General features: G+C 45.5%; 1 protein-coding gene across 4 annotated transcripts in view; it reads right to left on the bottom strand.

Annotated features, from left to right (window-relative positions):
• hipk2 (homeodomain interacting protein kinase 2) overlaps positions 1 to 23,689 on the bottom strand; it is an 85,870-nt gene that overhangs the window by 48,436 nt on the left and 13,745 nt on the right. For all 4 annotated transcript variants that reach the window (XM_074631783.1, XM_074631785.1, XM_074631784.1 and 1 more), the window contains exon 2: positions 16,658 to 17,837. In XM_074631783.1, coding sequence (XP_074487884.1) covers positions 16,658 to 17,837 — 1,180 coding nt within the window. The remainder of the gene's footprint in view (positions 1 to 16,657; positions 17,838 to 23,689) is intronic.

Below are 23,689 nucleotides of genomic sequence, written 5' to 3'. Positions count from 1 at the left end.
CAGGATAGCCATGGTACATCGGGAAAAACAATCAAGAAAAGACTTTTGCATTTGCTCTATATTTATGCATCATGAATAAAGAAAATTGCAACAAGAAAAATTAATATCACCCTGACACCCAGGCCTTAAGATATGCTCCGTGTGGTTAAAAAAAGACCTGCTAGCGAGCCGGCACTAGAGGGGGTATGAGATCTCCACCTCCTCATCAGCAGGCCTAAAGTCTATCCCGTAGACGCTCAGGAACCCAGAGGGGAGATCAAAGCCTGTGTGATCCAGTGGCTGTTATATCACCCCCAGCCTGCTCTCCCACTGCGGGGCCTCCTGTTACGCCGGCGCAGGCAACAGGGAAGAGAGAGGGAATACAAAACACTGACCTGGTCCCGTCTACACATGCAACCTTCCAGGATCTTTAGCGAGGATTTAAATCCTACCCTCCACCACCACCTCTGCAACTACATTTACATTCCACTTTGCATTCCATTAATTTCCATTTGACCACACTTGCATGTTTTTGCAGGCCAACATGAATAGTCATGAGCTGCACATGCGCTCACATAAAAAAAAAAGATACGTAGCTTCAAGAGCAAAAATAGGTTGAATCTGTTTTCAGTCATTGTTCACACTTCCAGTAAGGGGTTAGCCTCTGCAGGTAAATGTGTTTTAATTAATCGCACATTTTTTATCTGTAAAAATGTACCTTAAAGGGAGATTTGTCAAGTATTTAATACTCTTATCAACATGGGAGTGGGCAAATATGCTGCTTTATGCAAATGTATGTATATATTTATTATTGGAAATCAATCGACAACACAAAACAATGACATATATTGTCCAGAAACCCTCACAGGTACTGCATTTAGCGTAAAAAAATATGCTCAAATCACAACATGGCAAACTGCAGCCCAACAGGCAACAACACCTGTCAGTGTGTCAGTGTGCTGACTTGACTATGACTTGCCCAAAACTGCATTATCATAAAGTGGGCATGTCTGTAAAGAGGAGACTCGTGGGTACCCATAGAACCCATTTTTATTCACATATCTTGAGGTCAGAGGTCAAGGGACCTCTGTAAAAATGGCCATGTTGGCCATATCATGCCAAAATTGACAAGGATGACATGGTTGGCACTAAATTATTCCTGAGGTGTTCTTGTTTCATATGATACCAGTATCTTCACTCTAGCTTTAAAACTGAGCCCACTACGAGATCAAAGTTGTGTTAATGCGTTAAAGACATTAGTGGCGTTAAAATTGATTTGCATTAACGCGTTATTATCGCGTTAACTTTGACCGCCCTAGTTTTAATTCAATATTTATTTCTTGTCAATTATGAAAAATAACCGCCTGCTGCTTCCTGCTATCCCCTCTCCATTGTTCACCTTGTTATATACTCTGACCTCAAATCAGCGCTGCCTCCTTTTCCACCGTCTTCTTCCCTTTTCCCCCGTGTGCTTCCAGATGAAACGAGGAGACGGGCATGATTGGACCCCGTTTTCTTCCCTCAGCGGAAAGGCATCTCAACAGGCCCCGCTATTGACCACATCCACCAGGGGAGGGAGCGGGTCAATGTAACAGAGAGCAGGGGACCATTTTGGACCACTTAACTATAATCAGTAAATGCACCCCAGTTGCAATTAGCGCGGGGCCACCCTGAGAGTGTTCGTTTTGCTCACAGCTCTGTCTGTGTTTTATTCTGCTCCACAGGAACCTTGTAATGCAAATAGCACTCCTCACTCCCAGCTTAACAACGGGAGAGGAGGCGGGAGGTGTGTCGGAGCATGCTGCTGTACTAACTTGGAGGGTGTTTCGACGAACACAGTTGCTCTATACTGGCAGAAGTAACCTATAAATCCTTATATATCCTTATAGTACATTGTTCTGCTTCAGCCGACGTGCTGTAAAATAAACCTTCGGGCTCATGTGGTGGGAGCAAACTGAGGGTCATCATCTGTTGTACGCAGGCTCAACATTCGTGGCCAATGATTTGCTCTGGACCAGCCATGCTTCAGCTGTCTGCAGTATATCTAAAAGGGCTGTTACATGACTTATCCTCAGATGCTTCAACAGCCCGGCTTTATGCAATTAGCCCCACAAAATGGCTTCTTTTCATAAATCAAGACTTGGCGGAGCGTGCGAAAGGAGAAAGAGGAGCTTTTTTAGGCTGGAAAAAACAAAAGAGGAGACAGAAATGTGACAGGTAGCTGGTGCTATTGCACTGAGCCTCTCCACTGCACCAACACTCTCCTCCTCGACTCATTTGTGATTCACTGCACTTAGTCATCCATTCTCCTCCCTGCTCCCGTGAAGAAAAGACAAACACAACAGACAGACGGACAAACAAACAAACAAACAAACAGGGGTTCTCCTTTTTAACTGACGCTGGCATTTCTGCAGAACGGGTGCTGCTGCAGTTATGATTGATTTGAGCTGCAGCGTGCGCTGACGATTCAAAGACGGCGAGAGACCCGAGCGCATAGACGTGCGTGCGAGTTCAAGGAGTCTGTTAAACTCTTTCCTCCCGCGGTAACGCTCGCCTTTGACTGATTCAAGAGCGGCAGAGTTAACTCCGCCACAGCGAGCGTGTCTGTGATGCTTGTGGGTTCAGATACTTGACTGTAGGACACCTGTTAGCACGCGCACACACACACACACACACACACACACACACAAAGGAAGGCACAATAAAGTACCTGACCTCCTTTTCCCTTAACCACCTGTTTACGGTGCTTAAAGGACAGAACAGTACCCGTACTGTACTTCTTCCACAACTCCTTTGTGCCACATAACACGCACATGTACACGTGAAAAGATTTCAGTTAGATGTGTCTTTATATTCAATGCACCTACACTAGCCAAGGATCGGTTGAATGTTCTGAAACATGCTCCTGCTCAAACACCGCACGACGACTGTATGAAGAAATCCAATACTGGCACATATACCGATATGGCCAGCTGAGAGGGATGAGGCTTTGTGGTCCCATATGTCCTCTGGATGTGCTGATTGAAATGCCAGGCAGATATGTGCCAGGGACAGAGGTCAGGATAAAGGAAATGGAGAGAGGAAGGGAGGGATGGACAGAAACAGGAGGACGTCGGGGAGAGGGAGGGTGGGAGGTTAAGGGAGGATGACGACGGACGGAAAGATGTAAAAAGAAGGGGAAAGGGGGGACATGGGGCAGGGATCACTAATGAAAGTTCCCTGCTGTTTTCTCAGCTGTTCTTCTCGGTGCCCCGAGCTGTGCTACAGTGCACGAGGCCAGAAAGTCTGGGTATGCTAACTGGGCCATCTCTCCCTCTTTCTTATACTCTAGTCTGAAAAACGAATGGCGATTGAACACACCTAAAAAAGCACATCTCTTACTTGAAGCCTTATTGTCACCATGGTGACATTGTGAACAACAGGTGTGGGACTTTGGGCCTTTTTTTTTTTTTTTGTGCTCCTCCAACACCATTACGTGTGTTATGTCAAGAGTTTGGCACACATATTGACCCAGCATTCTGGGGGCATATCTAACAGCACTGCTGACAGCAAAGTCACGCCAAAGACTTTAATAAGAAATTAGAAATCTACTCTGGAGTTGTAAGAGAAGAAAGGGGTTTCTGCGAAGAGAGCTTTGACTCAAAGCCAATAATAATAACATTGTCATGGGTAAAAATCTATACTTTTTTCTTGCGCTGACTGAGAGGGAGCGTGAACGTACAATGCACACAGCTGGTAACGGGCTGCAGATGAAAGCCAATTTGGTTTTCTTTGTGTAAGCGAGAGCTTCAGTTGGACCACAGGTCCCTGTGGAACAAAGACAGAGAGAGGCAAGGGAGAAAGAGGAAGAGATCGAGAGCAAGAGAGGGAATGAGATAGTGAAGGGGAGGAGAAGGAGAGCTGGGCAGAGAAGAGAGAAAGAAAGAAAGAGAGAGGGGGGTGGGGGAGAAAGACGGGGCGTCCTGGCCCACCTGGGCAAACAATAGCAGCAAGATGAGAGTGTGGCTCAAGGGCCCTCCCTGTCCCTAAAGTGCACAGCTGTTGGTTGGGGCGGGCAGGCAGGCAGATCAAAACAGCCCCGGTCTAATTCAGGTGTTGCACCTTCAGAGGCACATGGTGCTTTTGGAACAAGAGCCTTGGTTGCTATGGCGACGGCCGCAACAGAGAGACTTTTTTTTTCTTTTTCAGAACTCGTGTTAAATGATGCGTGTCAGTGTTCTTCATTCATTTCGACGAAAAACGCAGAAGAAGAAAAGATTTGTATACACTTTGAAAAGGCGCAAGGACGTTTTATTTAAGTCGCTGAATGCATTTCCTGCTCGAACGAGAGTATTATGCTGTGGTTTATTTGCGTGCTGAAAGCAGCTCGTGCAGGATCCAGGGTTAATGGATTTGTCTATATACTGAGCCTTGATTTCTGCTGGAGGTATTCAAGCCTTCAATGGAATACGTACAGAAAACTCCACTTTCATGTAGCTGCTTTTGATGAGTGAGAGACGTCTGTGAAGAGTGTAGTGTGTTGGTGAATGGACAATGAAATCCTGCGTCAAGGATGGTATGCATGTTGATGGCATGTATGTATGTAAATGCAATCATAAATAGAACCACGGGCGGGGGGGGGCTGGGGGATGCATGTAATTCCCCATCGCTGGTTACAAGGACAATACCGTGGCAGGATCTGGAAAGATGAGACCTGGAGGAGCAGTAGGGCTGGGACGATACGCCTATCTCCCGTTTCGATACTATCACGATACTTGGTGTCGATTCAATATGTATTGCAACTTTTAAGTCTTGTGATTCTACAAGTATTCCGATTCAATATTATGATTTATTAAGATTTTTAAAAAAAAATATATTTTTTTTTTTAAACACTAGACCATGGAAAAAAGGGAAATCATACACTTCTAGGGACCTTTACTTTGGGAAATATCTAAATTAATACAGTGTTTGATTTTCAGCATGTATGAAGTCAGAGATGTCCTGAGATCAAATATATCAGTTATTGTCAGGAATTATTTATTATTTTTTTTCCAGCAACCTAAAATTAAAGAATAAACTCATTTCCCTCACAAATGAGTGGTATTTTATTTTAATTTATAAGGGACATGTAATGTCTCATACTTCTGGTGAATATAATGCAATCAATCTTATTTCCATATACTGTATGTATTTTGTATATACAGTTCCCTTTGTTAACATCTTATTTTGAAAACCGGACATAGTCACACATGTATACTTCTCCAAGGTGGTCTCTAGCTCTGCCGTCAGCTCCGTTCTCTTTATACATGCATGGTCAGCTCCATCGGGGCCGTTTGAATGCATTTAACATAAATGTCAGTATATGGGTGCTCTACAGTTGTAGCGTCGGCCCATCTGACCACGGAGATGAGAGTGACGACTGGTTTGACCGCACGTTACCGCGATACGATAATGTTTTTTAGCATGCAGCTCTAGCCATGATGTCTAGCTCTGCTTTTCCTGCAATGTGTGAAACCCAAAGTGTTTCCATACTTTACTGGATGTGTAGTTACATATGTGTAGTGTTACAGGTACGGAACGGATATGACGTCACGTTACTCAGACTACAACAATAAAAGCGGTAACTTCCTTCTACCTCCACCGAGACTCAAATGAAGCAAATATATCGATTCTGGCATTAAAAAATCAATTTCAAAATCGTAAAACAAAAAATTATGATACATAGGTGCATTTCTTTCCCCATCCTTAGAGAGCACACAGTTATAGCAGGAGCTCTTAATAAGATCTCATCTTTCCAGACCCTGACTCATTTGTCCTGCACTGGTTTGAGCTTCAAGTTGGCTGACGCGCTGAGACTCCTTCACCTCTATACAACAACACTGTCCTTGTTTAAAGAGAAGCCATCTGTTTGATGATATATACAGTAGATTCTAGCTGTAATGAAAGACTGTGCGGCGGTGTGTTGCTGCCTCCCTGACGTCCCTGCTGTGTTTAAAGGGGTGATGTGAGTTATGGTCCAGTTCATGCTGATAACACACACTGAGATTGCCGCGTTCGCTCAGCTCTCCGGTCGGGGCAAACCCGTTGCCACATTGCGTGCGTTTACTGTATGCGGGCGGCCACATTTGAGGATGTGAACAGGTTGTGTGTAGCGGGACGGGACATAACCTCTGTGTTTAATCAGCCAGTTACACACACACGCCAAATTGCCTGGAACGGTTGAGCAGCTATACTGTTCACATTTACAGTGATTCATTTGCCTATTGTTCTTCTTTTTTCTCTTCTATTTTATTATTGTAGTATTTCTGCTTTTTCTTCTTTTTCTTATCTACAATCTCACTAGAACATCTTTTTTTTCTTTTCGGTTTCCTCCGGCAGGCTGATATATAGCGTCTTAATGCTCTTTGGTGCCTCCCAGCTTGTGCACTCAATAACCAGCTGAACTCAACAGACAATCCGACGCTCCCTGCTCATAAAACACTGGGATTACTCTTCAAAGCTTGGTGGCAAATAAAGAGCACATAGGAGAAGTTCATTAGTTTGCATTGCTGTTTTTTTGTGTGAAATTTAGCAATGTAACAGTTTGAATATAAAAATAAATAGAGCAGTTTTTCCACCCATTTGTGACAGCATGTCTGCAGTAGTGATGTCTAAAGCAACGGGTTTGCACACAAGTAGACTCAAACACCCTTGGATGCTGCCCCATTCCTAATGCTAACCCTTTTAATATTTAACCAGGATCCAATTCAGGAGTAATTATTTTTCCAAACAAATTACGCCTCGGGCCCGAAACCACCGCAATCTGATACACCACAGCGATACATTCTCTGTCACAAGGCACTATTAGTCATTTTAAATTATTTATCAAGCACTGGGTGAAATAGGATTTGCTTCAGACCTGTTTTATGACTCGCATAGCGCTTGAACAGAATCTTGAGTGGCCTTTATATTTCCAAAAAAGCAATTTCTATGAAAAGCTCCTCCGGCTCATCCTCAGAAAACCCCTGAGACGTCCGTATGTGAGGAGTTCACCGAGACACAAGGTCAATAAAAGAATGACGATGCCTGACGTCCATTTGAGATTGCTATAAAAAGGCTTCACCCCCAGACTACTGCACAATGATAACAGAGAGCTACATCAGATCCTTTGTGTTGATAAATGTCATGTCCTAAACTTCCCTTTTGTTGACCCATGCATTTCTTTAAACGGTTAAAAAACTTCCTGTAAACCAGGACTGTATTATGCATCTACAAACCTGAAATACTATTTTCCTTCTTTGCCATGTCTTTTTCTTTGCAGATTTCCTTCTTAACTAAAGCAAACTATCTTTTATAAAACATCCCTGCATGATCCTATATCTGAAACTGACGACCGCAAATGTGAACAAAGCAAGGCGTTAATAATTGGAATCTAAAAGTCACATGGCGACGTCGCTTTTACGACTTCACGAGCGGCGCTGAAAATAGCCCCGTGTGCGGTAAGAACAGAGCCTCATTTAATTCTGCCTTCTGCAATGAAAAATAGCAAAATTTTTATAGAGCGACAACTGTCACCATGAACTTGAGCTATGTTTAACCGGGCCCGTCGTCACACGTCTTCTATCAAACACGATGAACACATTTAAAAAGGGAGAGGTGGGGGGGGGACATAAAAGCAAAAGCAGATAAAATCGTTAAAATGGCAGTTAGAGGAAAAATCAAGTTATTGTGTTGAGTCAGGGATGATACTAAATGAAGAGAGAGAGAGAAATGAGAGATGGGAGGTGAGGGTCATCAAAGCCTCTTTTTCTCTCCTACACAGGGGCCCCAGCTGGCTGGCCGAGCGACGGGGAGCTCTGCCCACTTGCCTGCCGCAAATTAGCCAAACTATTTACCCTTGTATATGCACATTAGCAAATTCCTCCAATTGAGAAAACAAATGCATCTGTTTTGTTCTGTTGAAAACTTCATGGGAGCCTGCATGGGCCTCTGCACACCAGGCATTCTCTGTCAAAGTGGCAGTCAGTCCCAACACACACACACACACACACACACACACACACACACACATACACATACACGGCCAGCATGGAGCCAATTGCAGGTCCCTGCCGGGCCTCCCCAATCCCCCCAATCCTCTCCCCAGCTGGACAGCTACAGCTCGGATCAATCTCTTTCTCTCTCTCTGCGTCTCTCCTGCCCTCTGTGTCTGGCTCTCTTTCTGACTGTTGTGTTTTTCTCCATCTTTATAACTCTCGCCCTCAGTAATTGGACCACTCTGAATTTCTCCAATACTCCCATGACCTGAGAAGGGAAATTCAGGGTCCCAAAATGAACATTTCTTTTTTTTTTTCCTCTTCAAGTCTTCATTGCCCTTGCTGCATATTTTCCACCCTGGTGCTAGCTTTTAAATATTCATGCAAGTGGATGGAAAAGGTGAAGGGGGGGGGGGTGTGAAGTGAAGGAAAGGGGAAGGTGAGGGGAGGTGGGAAAGAAGAGAAAGGGGAAGGAGGGCGGGAAGGAGCTCGCAGTGGTGGGGGCTACCCTCGTTCTGGAGCTCCCTGCGGAGGGATGGCGGGCATACAGGAATGGTGGAAGGATGGGGGGGGGGATCAGCAGGAGGCCTCATGATTTATTTAGACCCGGGGGCACCTGTGCCAGTCAGCCGCTGATGGCAGCCATCACCCTGCCAACCCACCGGCGCTTGACTCCGGAAAAGAAAGACAAATCTGTGGCGAGGAGGGAAATTAATATACGACTACCGCTGGGAGAAATTTCACCTGTCCAGTTAATGATTTTCAGACTCATAGTGAGAAAAAAAAATCCCATTGTTCTGCGGCCGTAACCCTACAGTTGAGTCTGGACATTTTAATGACCCTCCACTTGATTTTCCCCCGTTAGCCCGCGGTGTGTCACGCCAGCAAACTCTACAAACACCTGTAAGGTTGAACAAGTTCCTGCTCGTGTGCTGCTGCTGCCCAACATTTGCTAACCACCCCGAAAAAGCTTAGGTGGAGGGAAAAAAAAAAAATCCGATGTTTCAAATAAGCCAATCAATATAGAGCAGACAGATTGCAGCCTCGCTGAGCTTAAGTGGGTGGCTCGCTGCGTTTTATCAAGGCGGCTTAATTTCCGTCAGCTTAATATCTTGGGAAATGTATGGAAATTGAACTGTGAGGGAGAACAAAGACAAGTAGCCGGGATGAAACGATGTGGTGGAACTCAGAGAGCTCCGTCTTATCGCAGCAGTGCCACACACACACACACACACACACACACACACCCGGGGCAGCCTGCATTGATAGGTGTATCCGTGAGCTATGTGGCCAAGTTCACTTTTTCCTAAATAATTCTCATTCATTATTCTCCGAAAATGACTGCTAGCGGTTGACTACTGTATATGTTCCGATGCATATGCTTGACTACCGGTAGTTAATTAGCCTAGCTGCTACATGTCTCCTGCTTGCCGGCTTGCTCTGTGGAGACACATGGAAGAGCTGCCCAGAGGCAAATGATAAATGAGAAACAGGTTATTAGGATTCTGTCATGCATACTAAAGGGTTGTGACTGTCATAAAAAAGCAGCACACTAGTGAATACAGGGAGCAGTAATTATCATTCTTGGGGTCTTTTTTAGTATTCCTGATAATAGCCGATGATTTCAACACCTACTGTCAGCAACAACACGGTGGCCCAGGCCCTGAGTGGTCATGAGCTGGAAATATAAAGAACGTTAAAGTCAGCAAAAAAACATAGTCACAACGCGGCGCAGCAGCCACCCAGTCAGGCTGAACTTAATGAAAGCTCATCTGCATTAGTAATAATCTACCATGGCTTGGGGGGGTTGTGGGAAGAGCGCTGTTCCAGGTGCTGGTGAGGAATGCAAAACAACGACCTTCTCCACACCCCCGCCTCCGTCCCTCTACCCTCTTCTCCCCAGTTCCCCTTCCCGTTCAAGATACTTTCTCGAGGATCTTCGCATAAACAACACCTGCACTATTAACAGCTCCGCTGCCACCGAGCGAATCTGCCTTTCCGTCCTTTTCTAATCCATCTTCCCTCTGTGGCAACCCGATCCTGCGTGGCGTTTACCTACCTCTCTGTCACACACACACACACACTTTAAAACACGCTTCGCAGAACAGTAACTAATAGCAACCTCATTCATTAAAACACCCCTTGATGTTTTCGCACGGAGGCAGGGTAAATGTGCTGGAACGCCTGCCCTGTCTGTCTGGTTGTGCAACGCTAACAACAGATCGAGAGACAGATAGACAGGTGGGGCAGGGGCTCGTCTTACACTCCAGCCGCCTCAGCAGCGAGCAGGCGACTGCGCCGCCCCTGATGGAGACAGATACATATTTCATCAGTTATTAAGGCTTTCGACATAAGCCCGGCGGTGTCGGGAAGATACTGCCGTAGCATCAGCTGCACCCATCTTTACTGCCAACATGAATAAAAAGATACAGACTCTGAAAGTAGAAAGTGCGGAGAGTTCCATAACATGAGCTTTTTTGCGAAGTTTCCATCTGGATGCATTAAGATCTCTTCTGCCAGAGGCCTTTTTTCGCCTCACACTGATGAGCACTGAGAGTACACAGACACTGGCCACTTCAGATCGCTGGTGACATCAACAAGCCCTTTCCTCCCTCTCAGACGCTGTTGACTCATTTTCCTTTCACCCACAATGTCTAATACGGGCTAAATCTTCTACTACAGCAGTGCCATATAGGTTTCTTCTAACACACGTGTAAGTATGTAAGTCTGTGATGTGTGCAGGTAAAAGCTGGCAGGTGCTGACATGCGTGCAGTATGTGCAATACAGCTTCCGGGTTGTTAATATTAAGATGTTTTAATTACTAGAGGAAATTGCTGTGTCTCTTTCTCTTTCCCTCTGACTTGTGGCAAATTAGGCAAGCCTCTGTGAAACTGCCACCGTGAGGGAAGCCTTTTCTGTATGTGCACAGAAAAAGAGACTGTGGAAATGAAGGCAAAAAAGCTGTTTACAGCTGTTCCGAACGGCCGCACTCAGAGGTGGGGTGAAAAGAGAGGGGCTAGATGCGATAATGAATTATTTAAATATGGGGATAATGGTGCACGCTTTCAGACGGTGTCTCTCTGGGAAGCCGTTCACAGTGTTGCACTCATTCATGCACACAAGAATGAAAAGAGAGCTTGATAAAGAGGTTTATAAGCTCTGCGTAATTTCTCACCTGCTCTGCACACCTTGGCCTGTTGCTGCGTGAAAGGCGCTGTGATTGTGGGTTTACTAAATTTACAGAAATTGTCAGACGCATTCCCCCCAAATTTTGACGCTGGGAAGGTGTGTGGGTACGGGGTTTCAGACACCATTCGACCACTTCCATGGAGGTATGCTGACCCCTTAAGTGTATGTCTAGGCGTTCTATGATGAGGATTTTTTTGCGATTTGCATGAACCGACCCTTTAAAGGAACAGTGTGTAGCATTTAGGAGGATATATTGAAATGGTATGTTTTCTTTACTGTATAATCACCTGAAAATAAGAATCATTGTGTTTTTCTGCAACATATTCTCAAACAACAGTTCGTACGAAAAAGTTATTCCTCATTTTTCGTGCGTTTTCCTATGAATGTCCAGCAACAGGTGTCAGTTTCCGCTCGTTAAATGCATACAGTCTTTTCAAAATAAACTTCTGTCTTCACAGCAAACAACTTCCTTAGATTTAGGCAAGAAAATTACTTAGTTAGGTTTAGGAAAAGATCGTGGTTTGGCTTAAAATAACTCAGAAAGTGGCGTTACTTAACGCTAAGTTACATGTACGTAACTTACGTGACAAATAAATCAACGTTGACTTCTGATTTCACACGGGACATGAATGCCGGTCTCCTGGGTCGAAAGTGTGGTGTTTTTTGACCCACCCAACCACCGCGACCTCCTCCCAGCCTGCTTTACATTACCTTAGAATGAGCCGTGTATATCTACATACAGAGCGGGTCCTCTTTACGGACCCGGCCTCCATGTTTCTACAGTAGCCTAGAACAGACAAACCGAACACCGGCTCTGGAGAGGGCCATTCGAGTTTTCACGTTTTTGCGCCGGCCCCTGTAGTTCTCCCAGGAGCTTAGCACAATGGAGAAGTTTCAGTTGGTTGCAATCTGCAACCACACTGCTGGATGCCGCCAGACCCTACACACTGCACCTTTAAGTATAATATTGGTTTGGATTCAGCTTTCAAATTTGGGAACCCCGGTTAGACCCAGTTGGTATTTATGTCTGAAAGTTGCAGGTGTGGACCAGACACCAGCTTCAGTTCCATAACCATGCAGACCTCTCCTGGATATACTGTACATAAAGGCATGGAAACAGAGCAGTCCTTTGGAGTCACTGAAATCCCATAACCTAAATAACAAGGCCGTTGTACAGTCCAGCAGACAGCGTGTTCTCCTCACACCCCTGCCTCCGTCTGCACGTTACACCTCCCTCTCTCCACCAGCAGCCACCACAAGGCCGGCTCCTGCCAGCTGCACCGCCTCAGGAAACTTCACATAAACTTAAATAATGTCTCACTGCATTCCACCCATCTCATGGCCTATACCTGATGAGATAAATAGGACAAACATGCCCAACTGGGACAAGACAATAATCCCTTTATCTGGCGCAGGGTAGGCTTGACTAGCCCGGCTTACCTGTTACATCATTAGCTATGGGCGAGAGGGTAGAAGGGTGGCAGGGGTGGAAGAGAAGGATAAAAGAAGTAGGACCGGGGTTAGGTCACAAGTTGATGTAATGAGGACGTAAACAATAATTAAGAACAGGACGGAGAGACAACGTAGCAGAGAGCTTAAAGTCATAATATATTCAAATGGGGAGGCTGTACTGAAGTACACCGGAGTGTGGAAGTGCTACAGACAGGCCTGTTTGACAAGGACAGATGAGCTCAGCTACATGAGCCTGTATTCGCTAAGCACTGAAGCGAACAAAGTTGAAACTCTAAGCACCCTGAGAGCTGTTCTTGCAAATAGCACATCACTTGTTTACCTTGAACACTGGTGTTTTATTTGCATGAGTCAACCTTGTGGAAAATCCATAAGTCATTTGCGAGGCACTTTACAGCACACGTGACGCTATCTATGGCATCCAAAACGCAAACAGCCACATGTGAGGGACGTGAACTTCCCACACAAACGGATGAAAGCAAAAGCGAGTGATAATGGCTTAGTGTGTATAATGTCTGGGCTTAAAATGACTGTTTCCTCACTCTCATGATATGAAATGATCTCACAATTCCTCCCCTGTCATATCTCATGTCATTTTCACCGCAAGAACAGGGCTTGTTGAGAAAGGACGAGACACAAATATTTTATTTAACAAGAGTCAAAGCAGACGACGGGATGTTTTTGCTATTGCGGAGGATATAGAGTAACACAGAGCCGGCAGGTTGGAGCTGGCAAATCCCACCTGTGTGTAATCTCTACCCTGTAAAAAAAGGTACCGTCTGCAGAACAGAAACAGAAACCGTCCTGCAATCTCCTCATCTGAAATCATCAAAGATGGTTTGATGTTCTCCTCTAAGCTTTTGAACTCGCCGTGAACTCTACCCGCAGCCCAAGTTTGTTTGCTGCCCAAATGGCGTGCGATGCCGAGACACCCGTAGCGCTCGTCTCCCATGAGCTCATGCTTTGAATTGAATTGTAAGACTTGCCTCATTCCTCACAAGGAGACCCTGTAAAGCAAACACACTCTTGTTGATGACATACTGTACGTGCATGACTTAATACAGTACAGAAAACCGTCACACACACATACCACTCCCAATGCCTCAAACCAGGGTCACCAAGGTTTTTGGTGGCTGCTGGGTAATTTTCTGGTCAATGTCAGCCTTTCTTTCCCCTCCTCCGCTGCCAAGAGGAAATGAAGGGATGATCTCTCCGCTCTCCTCCGCTCGTCACTCCACGAGAAAACAAACAGGAGCATTTTACGGCCCGCTTGTTGACCTACAGCCCAGGAGCAACAACGGGCTACTAGTGGTGTTTACTTCGGGATGAGCTACTTAAACTGATCTAACGGCACTGCCCTGTTGACACCAACAATCCCATTCCCTTACAGCGATCTTAACATAGTGTAGGTTTAGGAGACAGTTGGGGAGAATACAGTTCAATAAACACTATACAGTAGCTCAGATAAAATAATACACCTGTCAGGTGTGATAACAGATCAGGATCTTCAGGAGCTTAATGATATTTTTTTATCTTGCGAATGCAGCAGTTTGAATCCCCATTACTGTTCACAAGTTCTCTCTACTGTAAGTCTTGCCACCTTTAATCCTCTGAGACCCACAATAGATTTGTTTTAGTCTTTTTTAGGGTGGTAGAGGGGGTCTTTAGGGGGAGATAGCAGGTCAACAGTAGATGTCACATAGAAGTGGTGTACATCATCTGAAAGCTGGGAACCTGTAGATGAATTTGAGATGCAGCTCAGCACTGTGTGTCAAGTTGTTCTAGTCATAAATCAGAAATAAACAGGAATTCATGAATTAATTAATTAATTAATTAAAATACATTTTAAAAGTGTATAACGGCTTAGAACATTATGGTCAAAATATATGAGTTCCATTCCCATGTTCTATTATGTCTCATAAGTTGTTGCAGCAATTTGGGGGTTGATACAATTTGTTACACAGATGTGGTGCTAAATTTTACCACTTTTTACGACTCCAGAATTGATCAAAATGATTAATAATCCCTCCAAAATACCACATTAAGACACCAAGACCTTGAGAAACACCATAGAAAAAGCCATGCTGTGATTTGGTTTCAAAAACTTTGGAGATTTCTGAAAGAATTGCATTTTTTCGGCGATTGAATAGCGAGCACTTCTGTTGTGTAAACTGCTCAGAAACCTCCTTATTGTCAATCTAGCTAGGAAAGTCATCCATCCTCTGAATGCTCTAAGTCTCTAGTTTGTGGCTGTAAAGTTTCATGAGGCTGTAATTATTCTAAAGGTCACAACAGGTCATTTTGTACAGTGAGGTCAAGTTTTTTTTAAAAATGGTCTCATTACAATGAAATGGCTTCTATGGGGATTAACATCATCACACATGAATACAGTTGAGCTCATTGGATCCACAACAGTCCCAGCTTTACAGTGATACCCAATTTATGTAATTCAAAGACTGTTTAGGGACCCCAGTATGCAGAAATACTCAAACACATCATTTTAGAGTAGGCGGAAATAACCCATTTATACTGCATTCAAAAAACTGCATGTTTTTTGCCCAAAACTGCATGTCATTATCGTAAAGTAGGCATATCTGTAAAGGGGAGACTCGTGGGTATTCATTCACATATCTTGAGGTCAGAGGTCAAGGGGACCCCTTTGAAAATGGCCATGCAGGTTTTTCCTCGCTAAAATCTTGCCTACATTTGGAGCGTTGTTTACCCTCCTTCCTGACAAGTTAGCATGACATGGTACCAATGTATTCCTTAGGTCTTCTAGTTTCATGTGATATCTGTACTTTCACTCTAGCTCTAAAACTGAACCTGCTACATCCCGCGGGCCTCCGAGGGTTAACAGGAAGCAGTGAGCTTCAGAATAGCACATTTCAAAAGCCAGTGATAAACTGTAAAGATAACAAACTCAGAATCCACAAACTTCTCTCCACAGAATCGACACTAGTGCAGTTGCAGAGACACCACCTGGCATGTGTCTATGGGTATATATGTGTGTGTGGGTGTGTTTATGTGTGCGGTACCATGGCTCATACACACACACACCTGTTCTTCCCAGGCACCAGGCCTGAGCCCCCAAAACAAAGCTTCTCTCTGTACGGAACATGGACACTGTTTGATTCCTCGCGCAGTTCCCCCCAACACTGCCTCCGCTGAAACCTAAACACACGACTGTTTAAGAAGTACGGGGAGGAGAAAGAAAAGAAAGGGCCTTCCCGGAGACTCATCTGGTTCTAATGCAGGGCCCGCTGGTGTGGATTACAGGCACATATTACAGGAGAACTCGGGCTGACCCCTCATCTCTATCCCGGGGGGAAATGGGAGCCAGCTAGCTATGGTGATGGGGGTCTGAGGGTCCGGGGGCCTGGGGAGCAGAGGGCTGAATAGGAGCCTGTGGGCACGCTGCCCACCGCACATGATTGGTGCCCTTCTTCAATGAGAGAGTTTCTCAAAAAAAACTCTATTGAAAAACAGGAAAACACACTGTCTTGTCCCCTGAACCTCTCGATGACACTAAAACATCTTCAAATATTTCCTGCGTCTTCACCAGAGTTTCACCAAGTTGTTGGAGGAACAAAACAGGCCTTTGTTAATCTTCAAAGTAACATACAACATTGCTCGTTTTTTCACATTAAACACAATAAGCAGCTGGCTACTCAGCAAGCCTTTTGAGTTTTTACTGTTCTATCCCACATTGGTTGACTACGGGGGTAAACAAGCTAACAGGAAAGAGCAGAAATCGTAGTCAAGAGAGAGGACTTCGGCAGCAGCTCATACGGCTGGCAGCAAATCTGTGTGTTTGGCCAAATAATCAGCCCAACTAGGAAAACATTCCTATTAAAGCTGGGATAAATCAAACAAGATGCAGAAAAGCACAATGATTGTCCAAACAGAGCGAGCAGGAACAAACAGAGGGACACGTCTCTTTTTTCTCTTTGCATCTGCGGCCTTTCATAAAAAGTCTTTCATTTCATAACATAACATCATATCATATCAAAGTTGCAGCTCTTACCTGTAGTATCTGGACTGTAGATAAGTGGAGCAGACCGCTTTTGACACATGGCTGGCCGAGCCAAAGTCAATGACTTTGACCCTGTAGGGCTGTCGAGACGGGTCCACGAGCATGATGTTCTCTGGCTTCAGGTCAGCGTGGATCAGCCCCAGGCTCTTCAGTTTCATTAGCGCTGTGGCCACCTGCTGCAGCACAGGTCGGATGTATTTGAGCGGCAGAGGGCTGAACTTGTTCTGCTTGAGGAAGTCGTACAGGTTCTGCTCCAGCATCTCAAATACCAGGCACGTGTGGTTCTTGTGCTGGAAGCACTCGTAGGCCCTCACAAAGTTGTAGTCGTCCGCATTCTCCGTGCTGAGACGCGCCAGGATGCTGACCTCGATCTGACCTTGCCGTGCGTACGAAGGGTGGTTCTTCAAGATCTTGATCGCCACGATCTCGTTGGTGCCCCTCTTCCAGCACTTCACCACCTGTCCAAAGGTCCCTCGCCCCAAGAACTCCAGCACTTCGTAGGTGTTGGTCATGGAGCAGAGCACTTCGTGCTGCACCAGCTGGTAGTCCCCTTCGCTGTTGGATCCGCTGTTCTTGGACGTCGCGGTGGAGGTGGCGGTGGCCACCGTAGCCACCGTGGCCCCGCTGGCCGCTCCGTTCTGGATCATCGGTGGGCCGTGCTCCTCAATGATCTGCACACTGCTGTTGTTGTCAAGCTCCTCACTTTTGCGTTTAAGCCCGCATCGCTGGTAGGTGTCAAGGAGACTGACCGTGCTGCGGCGCGTCAGGTTGTGAACGCCGACCACGCCACCCACACCACTGCCACCGCCGCCACCTCCACCACCGCTGCTGTTGCTGTTGCTGCCTCCACCCCCGCTGCCCAGCAGAGACCCCAAGGCCCCCGAAGTGCTGCTGGCTGAGGCGACCACGATGTGGCCCGCGCTGGCTGGGAAGATGAGCGCCTGCTCGTAGGGCAGGGTGGAGCTGGCGACCTGCAGGGAGCTGTTGATGGCGAGGGGGCCACCGGCGGACGACAAGTTCTTGCTGCTGTTGTGGCTGTAGACTTTGCTGTGTGTGCCGTACCCTGTCATATCCCAGTTGAAACTCTGCTCCACCTTCAGTTTCTTCACGCTAAAGAAGGCACTTGATTGGAGAGTGTGAGGGGAGAACACTTGCACTTGCGAGGCCATACCTGTGACAAGAGGAGGGGGGGACAGAGGGGAGGAGCAAAGAGGGATGAAAGTGAGAGGTTAGGAAATTGAGAGTGTCTGAAACACGAGTGGTAGCCAGTAGCTTTAAATAAAGACAGCTCGGGTCAGAGCAGGTCATTAAAACACCAAGCGTGGATGCTGATGCGTCAGCATGTTAACCTCTTGAACTCTTTAACATCACAGTAAAGTAGCGAGCGTGAAATGACCTTCAAAATGTCATTAAGCATTTGATGCTTTGGCATTAAATTGTTTCTCTGTAGTACTGCGTCATCAAAACTGCTGGGAATTTAATACAATGCTTTTTTTTATACCGTTATATAACATAAATAAAAGCCAGAATGTTTAGCAGGAAGATAAGCGGGTTTAGATTGAGTAGTGCTTATGCAAACCACTGGTACATGCTGAGGAAATGCCATTTCCCCCACTGTTCCCATCTGCAGCAAAGTAAATAGGCTGAGTGAATACTAAAAGAATATCCTTTCAGGGGACACTCCACAGAGACAGCGGAGCAACACAAAAACCGTACACAAAAACAGGCCCCACAAAAAAGTCTCAAGGAATGATTGCAATTTCCCAGCCCTTGCATTTATTGGCACACAATTACTCACTTTAGGGGAAGGTGGTGAAAGAAATTTTGTTCGAGCAGCTATGAGAACAGGAGAGGGGCGCTGAACTCCCTCTCAACCACAGATCCCGAAGACAACAAAACAAAAGCAAAACAAAAGCAAAACTGCAGCGAGGCTGTGCTCTGAACTCCTGGGAACGAGCTGCCTCAGAATAAGCAAAAGCTTCTCCAAGCAAACAAGCGCCCAAAAATAGTCCCTTTCTTTATCTCTCGCTTTGCAAACAGGCCTGTTTGCAACATCCAAATGATTATTACGGCACAGGGAAGATTATAGGAGACTTGTAGTAACGCTGTGTTTGAATAGTTTCCAGTAAAACCCCCAAATTAGTTTACTGCTAACAAACTAAAGAGCTTCCACCTGGCCGTGCCGACGCCCACGCACAATTAGGCCCTCGCTGTTGATCAACCGATCAAACAACGCTCCGGTCGCACACAAACACTAACAAAAATCCATGCATGCAAACAGCCCCCTTTAAACTTTGTTTGCTGCTGGGTGGGAAAAAAAAGCTGCTTTTGTGTGTTTAATAGACATCTTGTAAGCTGGGAAGTTTTGTTCTGCTCAAAGAGAATTAGAGGAGCATTTCCCTCCCAAGATGGGAGGACTTCCATGATTGTGGGCTCGCTCTCTCGTCTGCGGACAGAAAGAAAGTGGAGAGGAGGGGACATGCCTGGTCACTTTGTCATTATTAGCCCTTTGAGTGGTGGTGATGATTAATTCAGTAGGAAGCTGGCAGCCCTCCACTCCACTTTGCCTCATTTGTTTTATTTTAACTCTCCTAACCTCTCTTCCTTCTCCTTTTTTTAGTCGCTCCTCTGGCCTTGCTCGGACTTACTCGTTATCTGCGTGGTCATCTGGTCTTAGCCCTAATGCTGCGGGATTGAAGCTGCAGTGCACATTAGAGGGCTCACTGTAAGCTTGGTGCGGGTGTTGCAGTAGCTGACGTAGCATGTAGCATGTAATACTTATTTAAGCCTTAAAATATGATATCTGATCATATGTGCTCTGAACATATACATTTTTTAGCTTGAAGTGCCCACGCCTAGCCACTTCACGACCAGCCCTGAGAGGTAATGAAGATCGTCCGCTTGGCTATTAGGGGCAAGGCTCTCTCTGCTAATCACATAAGCCCTGAAGGCCAGATGTCACTCCTTGGATTACCGATTCCCTGTGCCTGGACTTTACGCTAAAAATAATTTGAATGATGGGTTGCGTCACTGAGCAGCGTCGACAGTGTGTGACCGGGGAGCCTGACGGGATAATCACAGACCGACGGACACACACAAAGATGGATGGACGGACACAGGGCCGGCTTGTTCATCTTATGGAAAATTCCTTGCGTTGCATATCTGCCAGCATGATTATTATGGATAGCTCAGGGGTTGTGCAAGGCCAGATCGAGGCTGGCTGCTCTTTGCGTTAGCATCACATGAATTCCTCCTCAACCCTGATCTTTTAGTCACTCATTGACTCTCTGTCAGTTTTAACACGGTGCATGGTCAAAGAGTTCGCTTGACATGGCCTGCACGGTGCAATGAACTGAAGGCCACACATGTTCCCCTTAAAGCCTCTAAAGAATAAAGCTGAACATATTTAGAAATGAGTATCTTCAAGACTTGGTAAGAAATTCTGCACAGCTGCCACAAAGCTGTTAGAATACAAACAGCGCCGCAGTTTTGAGCCCTGTGCGGAACACAGATAAGTAATTAAATGGAGCAAAAGTAAGAGGTCAAATGGCTGGAATGTTATCTCATGACAACATACACAGGCAACAATGTGACCAATTATATTTCATTGGGAAAGGCGGCTCCGGTCCTCATGAATCACTCTGCATCCAAACTGAAGTTCAAACATATTTATGATGTCGAATCTGAACAGCCAAACCCTCTATACTGCTGTCAGAAACAACACGGTGCAAAAAAGACCTTCGCTTGAAAACGTCCTCTTGAAGTTTATTTGAATTTCTGAACCCTATGTCGAGTGCAAAACTGTAAAGGTCCATTGTTGCACGTTTACAATGTTGGAATGCCTTCAGTAGCCAAGGCTTTCCATTTAGCATACCTAAAGGAAGACTGTGTGTCCCACATACTGCAATTAAGCATACCAGAGAGGCATTTTCCACTGTTTAGAGGCAGCATGTTGAAATGGTAGGAGTCAATGTTTTCAGAGAGATTACTTCTCTGTCAGGGCTTTGTTAATCTTCTTTTTTTGGGAGGATCAGGGCCGTTCTGCATGCCATGCGAGGGCGAGAGATGGACTGAAAGGGAGGGAAGGAGAATAGAGCGTGGAGAGAGAGCGGGGCCGCGGCGAGTGGCCCTCGCATTCTCGCCTGTGACCTGCTTCTGTTTGCTCTCTTTTATTAAACCCGTCATTTATACTCCGCTGACAACATGACAGAAGAGTATTGATGAGGACGCCTTTAGACGCCACCAAACCTGCCAAGTAGTCCTTTTGTAATTACAAATAGGCTTTTAATATAAAACCTGCTTATCATTCAACTCACCCAGGCCTCTCCTCACAGCTCTGTGCTTTATATAAATCAGGATTTAAGGAGCATAAGTTTAAATATATACCCCCAGCCATCACAGAGGAGAGACTATCCAGAAACAGCAGTCGGGTCTGTCTGGTCGATGTTCCCTGGCCTGGATATATTTGGACTACTTCCTGAGGCCTAATGGCTACCGACACCGACGGAGACGCTCTGATGACCCTGTCTCTTTACTGGACATCCCAGTGTCTGCAGGACTGGAGGGTGAGGGGGGTGCTGGGCCAAATCGCTGGCTAATGAAATGACTTCTGACTGTCTAGACAAAGCATTATCTCACCCTTCGCTGCTGTTTGCATGTGGGTGTTGGAGCACTATACTCGCCGTCGCCTCCCTCCATCCCTTTTCTGAACACCCTGGCACATGCACACGGAAGACAAACTAAAGGAAAGACCACCAATGTAATGTCCATCCATCCATCTGCAATGGATTCTCCAATGTAATGTGTCTTAGTAAAATATTGGGCCACCAGGACACCTTCAATTCATCCTGTTAGAGATTCCCAAAGGAAATCTTCTGGAGGAACATAGAGGTTCACCTACATTCACCTATGTATCGCTTTTTTTCCCATCGATATATTTGCTTCATTTGAGTCTATGCGGAGGTAGAAGGAAGTTACCGCTTTTATTGATGTAGTCTGTCCATTTCAATAACCAAAACAAAGCCGCTGTGAGCCGAAGCGAGAAAGCAAACGGCGGAGGGTCGGCGTGGATACAACCTGAACCCTCACATGTTAAATCCAAAGTGGTAAACACTACACATCCAGTAAAGTATGGAAACACTTTGGGTTTCACACATTGCCAGGAAAAGTAGAGATGGACATCACGGCTAAAGCTGCATGCTAACTCTGTCATGGACAGGAAACGTTATCGTATTGTCGTAACGTGCGGTCAAGCCGGCCTTCACCCACATCCCTGTTCTCAAATGGGCCGACGCTACAACTGTAGAGAAGAGCACCCATATACTGACATTTATGTTAAATGCATTCAAACAGCCCCGATGGAGCTAGCAAGGATGTATAAAGAGAACGGAGCTGACGGGGAGTATACACGTGTGACTACATATGGTTTTCAAAATAAGGTGTTAACGAAGGGAACTGTATATATAAAAATATCTATGGAAAGTATAAAATAAGTTACATGTCCCTTATAAATTAAAAAGAAAATACAACTAATTTGTCTTTATTCTTTTATTTTTCGGGTTGCTGGAAAAAATTAAATAAATAATTTCTGACAATGACTGATATATTTGACTTCAGGACATCTCTGACTACATACAAGGCTGAAAATCAAACATTTTTACGGTATTAATTTAGATATTTTTCAAAGTAAAAGTCCCTAGAAGTGTATGATTCAACTTTTTCCCATGGTCTAGTGTTAAAAAAGTTTTTTTTAAAAATTGAAATAAATCGTAATATCGAATACTTGTAGAATCGCAATACTTAAAAATCGCAATACAAATCGAATTGGCACCCGAGTATCGTGATAGTATGGAATCAAGAAGACAGGCCTATAGCCCTGGAGGAACATCATCCTTCCAAAAGACATTTGCAAGTTTGATGTTCGTGGTGACAAACACGTTGATCCAAACTCTCTCAGACAGTTGGGTTGACTGCAAAGGCCCTAGCATGCGACTCACATCTATTTTGTACTCAAGCCATTCAGTGAGCGCCTGTACTCTGTATGGAAGCATTTGCATTTTCTTTCTTAACTCATTTATCCATTTTTTTCTTGTCATTTGTCACACATCTGTACATGCAGATGTACCAACAGTGAACGCACCACTGAAGAGGAAGATATTGTCCACACAGAGCAGCCTAGCCTTGAGTTTCTGCCTCCTGTCTGAGCTTTGTCCTCAGTAGGGAGCATAGTCTCTCTCTCTCTCACCCCCGGCCACTATTGACCATCCTGTCTGCCTTTTTAGCTCCCTCATCTCTGCTTATTTATAGAATAATGCATCAGACGAGCTCACGGGGAGACACTGTCATGCAGGCTGCCGCTCCATCGCCCTTTACGCTCATCCTGACCACAGTATTTGGCCAGTTGGAATGGGGCTCGTCCGTGTCTCTCTCCGTTCTAACACACAAAAAGAGGGCAAATATCCATCTAACATATTGACGGCGTAAGAGGAAAATGTGAATGCCGTTTGACAGACACATGCAGGACTTCTCAGCTCGTAAAATCAGCAGCATGCCTGCTGTAAATGTGACACTCCCCTCAACTCTCCCCTTCCTGGAAGCAAACAGCCAAAGATACAACGTGTTGTGTTAGCTGTGAGATAACATGCTCCGGCCGGTGCTTGTTCAAATGCACATGCATAGATAATACAAGAGGCGCACACTGTACAGCCACACTCATTCACATCAGTCGGCGTGGCGGTTATAAATGTTCTTTTATAAACCAGGCAATGATAAAAGTTAAAATATTAACATTTCTAATCTGAAGCAAAGCCGCAAAGCCCCGGTTCCCCCGGGCAACTGTCAGGAGATAAGGAGGCTGCCATTAACGTTGTAAGTGGCGGTCATAAAAACGGCTGGTGTGAGAAAAACATTTGCCTTGTTTATACTGCCAGGTCAGCCTTACCAGGCACTGAACCGAGGCGCAGGGAGGAGGAGAGGAGGAGGAGGAGGAGGAGGAGGAGGAGGAGGAGGAGGAGGAGGAAGAGG

This window comes from Sebastes fasciatus, chromosome 4 (genome assembly GCF_043250625.1).
Source record: "Sebastes fasciatus isolate fSebFas1 chromosome 4, fSebFas1.pri, whole genome shotgun sequence".
Classification (NCBI taxonomy): Eukaryota; Metazoa; Chordata; class Actinopteri; order Perciformes; family Sebastidae; genus Sebastes; species Sebastes fasciatus.
The sequence above is the reverse complement of the archived record's forward strand: the minus strand, read 5'-3'. Positions and strand labels throughout refer to the sequence as shown.